Source organism: Natrix helvetica, assembly GCF_964273705.1.
Source record: "Natrix helvetica genome assembly, chromosome: 2".
NCBI lineage: Eukaryota > Metazoa > Chordata > Lepidosauria > Squamata > Natricidae > Natrix > Natrix helvetica.
In genome coordinates this window covers 271,388,415-271,395,025 of record NC_138552.1, presented here as the reverse complement: position 1 = coordinate 271,395,025, position 6,611 = coordinate 271,388,415, and the positions used below count along the sequence as shown (strand labels likewise).

Genomic DNA, 6,611 nt, shown 5'->3' with positions numbered 1-6,611 from the left:
TATGAACCAGCTGCCAAGCATTTGAATTTTGATAACGTGACTAAGGGGATGCTGCAACAGTCTCATAGGTGTGAAAAGCGGTCATATAAATCAACAGATTTAAAGATTAACAGCGTTGGAAGGGACCTCATAGGTCATCGAGTCCAACCCCTCCCCCCCTCTCAAGCAGGAGACCCTACACCAGGGGTGTCCAAACTTGGCAACTTTAAGACTTGTGGACTTCAACTCCCAGAATTCCCCAGCCAGCTCTGGTTTGGACACCCTTGCCCTACACCATTTCTGACAAATGGCAGTCCAATCTCTTCTTGAAAGTCACAGGTGATGAAGCCCCCACAACTTCTAAAGGCAAATCCTGTTCCATTGGTTGATTGTTCTCACTGTCAGAAAGTTCCTCCTTATTTCTAGGTTGAATCTCTCCTTGGTCAGTTTCCATCCATTATTCTAAATGAACCGTTGGGAAGCTGAAACGTAGACCTTTTGGGCAGATAAGGAGAAGCAGGGACTCCCTGAAGAAAATCCTGATGCTTGGAAAAACCAAAGCCAACAGGAGAAGAGGCGGAGAGCAAAACAAAGCAGCATCCGCCAACAGACAATCTTGGCGAAATGACACCCATCACTAAGAGTCCCACGAATGACGACTGTTACTGTAACCTCTTCTGGGCCCTAGCGCCGTCCAATACTCCGACAGCGGCATTTCCCAGAGTACATCGCGGCGCAAAATTTTTCTCTTGTTTCTAGAGTTCAGGCAGGGGGCGGAGACTGAGTGTTTTCGTCACCAGCTGAGGGAAAGACCAGGTCCCGGAAGTGACGCCAGAGCTTCGGGTCATCGCTATTATCCTTGTAGCGTCCGCCATCTTTGCTGCTCCGGCCAGACACCGGTTTCCATGCGGGGAGAACAAGGTGAGGCTGAGCCCGCCTGCATCTGGCAGGCCACCTTTCAGGAGCCTTTCGCTCGTCACTGTGGGGAGGGGTGGCTGCCCACGATGCGGTCCCTTGTGGTCACCGCCGTCAGGGCGTGAAACCGCCGTCAGGGCGTGAAACCAGGGAACAAAGACAGTCCAGAAGACACACTTCCCCTGGAGCCCCCACCCCGCTCCCCGCCTCTTAGTGCGAAAACTCAATTTCCGCCTCTGGAGAAAAAAGAATATCCTCCTTCGGGTGGAGGAAAGATCTGGGTCGAGTCCCGGTTGTGCATTGGACGCTTCTCCGCCCTTTGATGATTTAAATTCGTGCTTTTTTCCCCTCTACTTCAAGCGGATGGCAGTTCTCCCTCCGTTTTATTCACTTTAAAGCCTTGTAGATTATCCTGATTGAAAGGTCCTCTTATAAAACAAATCGTTAAAGCATTGCAAAAGCCAGAAATCACGGGGGATTAAGCCAATGGCCCAGAGATTTTGAAATTAGCAGAATTGTAAGAAAGTTCAGCAATTTTTAGAATACTGTTGAAACGTGGCTTCACATAGATTTTTCAAGCCGAATGAAAATAAATCAATGGTTTTTTTTTTAAAAAGCAGCTGCCTGTTTTAACGGCAAAAGCAGGGATTTTTAGTAGCAGCATTCAGCAATAGGATAGCCTCAAACTATTAACAAAAGCCCGGCATGTCATTTTGTTTAGTACATTTCTGTCTTACCGCACTCAGTAGTAAACAGTAACAGAATTGGAAGGGACCTTGGAGGTCATCTAGTCCAACCCCCTGCTCACGCAGGAGACCTGTACTAGGGATTCGAACTGCTGACCTTTCTGATCGACAAGCTCAGTGTCTTAGCCACTGAGCCACATAGTATGACTCTTGAATTTTTACATGATATTCAGAATAGTTAAAACATCCACAGTGTCTATTTTAAAATGTATAAAATAAAATAAAAACCCTGATCAATCAATAACATACACTCTTCCCAATTTCACTTCTCCTATTTCTGTTGATCCAGTCAAAAGTGATGTTTATTTTTGCCTCCATGCTACATTGGGGATTCATTGGTAGTTTTTGTTCATCTACAATTAAAAATAATTTTCATGAGTATGCTGGGCAACCCATTGTTCTGTAGCAGTTTTGTTTGTTTGTTTATTTTTATTGGATTTATATGCCGCCCTTCTCCCAAAGGACTCAGGTACAACATTAAAAAACACACATCCCAAAAGTTAAAAAGAAATTAAATACATATCCCAAAAAAACAAACCGAATTTATAAGACAATACATTTAAAAATGAGTTAAAATTAACAGGACAGGCCGGCTTGCTGGAAAAGCCAACTTTTTAGGGCGCATCAGAAGGACCGGAGGTCGGGGATTATGCGAGGTATTCTATTCATTGGTGAAGAATATTGCATTTATCCATTTTATTCTATTATTTTCAGTCAATTAACTATCAAATATTTTAAACCTTCCATCTTCTATGAATTATTGTTTAATTGTAGCTATTAAGGCTGTACAGGAGCCTGGATGTGGAAGGGAAAAAATGATGTAGGTTTTGCAGATATGATACCAACCAAGTGTTGCTTTTTTCTTGAATACATGCTGAGTAAATCCTTTTAGTGACAGTTTCATCTTTGTCCAACTCCTTACAGGAAAAAACGTAACTGATCCATTTTTCTGTGTATTTTAAAATGAATAATTGACCGTTTTATTTACTTTTACTTGATTACACTGAACTTCTCTCATTTAAATCAATGGTTTAGAAGTGGTCTGCTTTCATTACATTATTGGTTTTAATTAATTTGATTCTGTGATTATTGACTTTGAGTCTTTTAAAAGCATATAATTGTACAAATAATATAGCTACAAAATATGCAGTGCTTATGCTATGCTGCTTTTAGCCAGAACAATAATCCTGAATTTAATCCTATTTTCTAAAACCCCACATTCTGACACATGGTATAATAAACATAAATCTTTATGAACTCAACACCATAACTATATTTATGGTATTTTAAAATAATAAAACACTGTTTATTTGTTATTGGAACCACAATTTACCTCTACTGTATGGCTGTCTCAATTTCTATCATAGGGTTTGAAAGTCAGGCTACTTCCATTTCTTTTGTCCTTGTACCAATTGCCAAAATATATTAACAGATTAACAGAGTTGGAAGGGACCTTGCAGGTCATCTTGTCCAACCCCCTGCCCAAGCAGGAGACCCTACATCTGCCTCTACCTAGGCTTGAACTGACAACCTCATGATTGTGAGGCAAGAGCTCCACCTCTAGGCCACAGCAGCAGGGCTTTTTTTATTACTTGAATTGAATCCTTGTCAACTTGTATATTATTTCCCCTTATGATCTTACTAATTGAGATGTTTATTAAGTTTCAGATGAGATTCTGTTCTATTTTTAGCTATTTTTGATACTGGTTTTGAGCGTGCTGCCATTTTTTAAAATGTTCACGTGAGTAACAAGGATTTCCTGTGTCTGTTTTTTGTTTTGCTTTTTTCATTCTATTTTTGCAGGCCAAGCAATGTGCAAGATGAAAAGAGTGGCACCTGTCTGAGGAGCTGTGGTGTCTTCATGGAACCTTGTCTCACACCAAGCTGTGACATGGGAATAGTGAGGGAAGCCATAGACCAACATGATGGAAGTGTCAGTCAGACTCTATGCACAGCATCTTGCTGGGATGGGCAGAATAATACAGTAGTGGAAGGATCGGCTTCAGCAGATATAGGTTTAAGCAACACAGACCCAGCAGTTGTCCCTGGCGTGGAAACCTGTCTTCAAGAAGAGTGGCCAGAGCAGCAAAGCTCTTGCTACAAGAAAAGACATCTAGAAGACGTGGAAGAACAACTGCTTCCTAAGCAGCTGATGGGAGAAGAAGGAGAGATCAGTCACGTGGAAATGCTTGGTATGTTTTCAGATGCCTTTTTGGCTGCCATTGTCTTGGCAAGTGTAATATGACACTATTTTAAGGTAAATGCAAAATAAAACAACTCATTTTTTTTCCCTTTCTGTTTTCTCTCTGCATAGTAAAGAAACCACTTCTTGGTATTGGGAACCTCGTTAGATATAAAGTAAGGGTTGACAGGGAATGGGTAAGCCATAGCAACAGCCAATGACATTGAGGACATTACAGCCTTAATTTCCATTTCACTGAATAGAAATGAACGTGCCACACATCTCATTTGTCAATGGTGTACATATCTCAGAGCTAGAGGAAATCCAAATAGAAATCTAGTCTGCAAAGAATCAAGAAAGCTTGGATATCTTCCAGTGTCTTCAAAAGCGCTTTGGCCTATTAGAATGAAAGAAAGAGTCTGTGGAACTGAACTCACCAGGGTCTTAAGGTGATTTGGAGACTGACTGCAGAGGCAAAAATTTTGAAGTATGGAATATAGCCAAGGAGTGTGTCGGGGTGCAGGATGGTCTGGAAGCCGTTGCAGGATTTTGCAGTTGATCTTCCTGCTTAAGAAATAGAGGATAATAACAATTGTTGTGTTTCAAGCTGGCCCATTGTATCTTCAGCATAAGAGGACATCTAAGACAATTCTTTCTTTCTTTCTTTCTTTCTTTCTTTCTTTCTTTCTTTCTTTCTTTCTTTCTTTCTCTCTCTCTCTCTCTCTCTCTCTCTCTCTCTCTCTCTCTCTCTCTCTCTCTTTCTTTCTTTCCAAGCAGATGAATCATGTCCTTCCCCAGTTCCAGTTTCCACTCTTTCGAAAGAGGTTCCATCAGCTATCCCAGCCACAAAGAAGCATTCCCGTAGGCGGAAACCCCGAAAGAAAGTCTCTGTCCGCAAAGATTCCATTCCCAAGGGACCAAGCGAAGGCCCCGGGCCATCTGAGAATGGCTCCACTCTTCCTGTTAAAGTGCCAAAGAAGCGAGGACGTAGGTCCAAACAAGAGCTCCTGTTACTGAGGCTAGCTCAAGGACTGGACAATCAGTCATCAGAGTCCCTTTGCCAGCAGAAGTCTCTGTCTAGCAACGAGAACCTTGATTCTATTGAGACCATGCCTGGTGGACGACCAAAGCGCCGTGCAGCTAAAGCGTAAGTGAGGGAAGGAACCTATTCCTGAATTCTGCTGGGTAAAGCATATGTGTTATATAGTTATTTTAAGGTGGAAATAACTAGTTTGCTTTTCTTTAAAAAGCAACCCTGCTGGAACGTATCAGTACTTATAACAAATTATACTAATTGTATTTAGTATCATAAATGTTAATCAGATTATTATTAAATCCAAATATATAAAACAATGAGAGGGCAATCAGCATTGTAAACCCCCCACCGCCTCTATTTGTTAGTCATTGTCAAATTCAGCAGTAAAATTGTCAACTGAAGAATTTTTCCTCTTTTGGTACTTATAAGAGGTCCTGAATAAGTGACTTTGTTATGCCAAGGAGCTTGATGCCTATGATTCTTACCTACCCACCACTATTCTTTTGGAGATTTGGAAATTAAGATTATATCTGTTCCTGTCCTTAAGGCATTAGAATGGAGCCGATTCTTAAGCACAGCTCAGGTTATGAACTTACGTTCTCTTCCCTTCCTCTTTCCAAGAGCCCTTCTGTATCTACAGGAACTGGCTGAAGAATTGACATCCGCATACCAGGCTCCTCTTTGCAATGAAACCCCAAAGGATACCCCTATAACTGAGGAGCCCAGTAAGAAACGACGAGGCCGCAAGCCAAAAGAACAGAAGTTGGAAAAAGAGGAAGACGTGGACTTTGTCCCCTCGGAAGAAAGTTTTCTGCAGGAGGAGGAGGAAGAAGAGCATTATGACCTAGTGATGAACCAGGCTATGAAGTCTGAGAAGGAGTCCAGCTCATGCAAACCAGTGGTAACCCAAACCTGAGATGGCTTCATTGTATTTCTGGGGGGATTGAATACTTCACCTGGTGGTATGTTAGAAGGAACACCACCTGAAGAAAAAGCCCTAGTCTTTTGGAATCCGTTGGCTGAGATTCTTGTTGCCAGAAATTGGGAGGGTGGGTTTTGGGGCCTCTGTTTTTGACTTCCTTTTTTTCCCCATAGAGGTCCAAACCACAGCGCCGAGAATGTGGTCCCAATGGCTTGTACAATTCCATGATCGGCCCTATATGGAAGTCTCTCTCCATCACTCACCACGTGTGAGTATTAGACTTTCCTCAGTGATTGGGAGAATTGAGGAAAGGAATAGGTTTGGAGGGAGGAAAGGCAGGTTTCTGCTGCATTGTTTTGTTTCCCGAAAGTTCAGTGCTTCAACTAGTTCTGGTTGGCTGAAGTACAAGTGACTGATTTTGAGTACCTGCTGTCACTGTTTTAAAGAATGGGCTCTCCAGCAATCATCAGACCTTGTAGTTGAGATCTAAGTGAGTGTGGATTGGGCAGTGATAATGAGGCCTCTGAATGTTCAAGCCTAGCTGTCTTGCTAAAAGCAGAACCAGGTTAGTTCATGAAAAAAATATTTTGCCTAAGTGATTGAAGAGAGCTACTTCTTTGAGGAAATAAAAATGTTGAGCCAAGTTTGACCGAGGATGGTAATGGTTTAAAAATCTCTTTGAAGGTGAATTTAGTCTATGATCAAAATTGAACATAGGGTCTAAAGCAGTGGTGGGTTCCAGGCAGTACGGCCCGGTGTGGGCATACCAGTAGTAGCTGGGAGCAGCAACCACTGTACCGGAACAGTGGCTCGTTTGACCCGCCCACCCGC

General features: G+C 42.2%; 1 protein-coding gene across 2 annotated transcripts in view; it reads left to right on the top strand.

Moving 5' to 3' along the window:
- Positions 1-761: 761 nt before the first annotated feature.
- GTF3C2 (general transcription factor IIIC subunit 2) overlaps positions 762-6,611 on the top strand; it is a 23,208-nt gene continuing 17,358 nt past the window's right edge. The window contains exons 1-5 of one of the 2 annotated variants that reach the window (XR_014174549.1): positions 762-900; positions 3,444-3,832; positions 4,597-4,969; positions 5,480-5,759; positions 5,954-6,048. Coding sequence is in view for 1 of the 2 variants with exons in the window: in XM_081943394.1 (XP_081799520.1) it covers positions 3,502-3,832; positions 4,600-4,969; positions 5,480-5,759; positions 5,954-6,048 (1,076 nt within the window). In the remaining variant the exon portion in view is untranslated. The remainder of the gene's footprint in view (positions 901-3,443; positions 3,833-4,596; positions 4,970-5,479; positions 5,760-5,953; positions 6,049-6,611) is intronic. The other variant, XM_081943394.1, reaches the window with a different exon arrangement.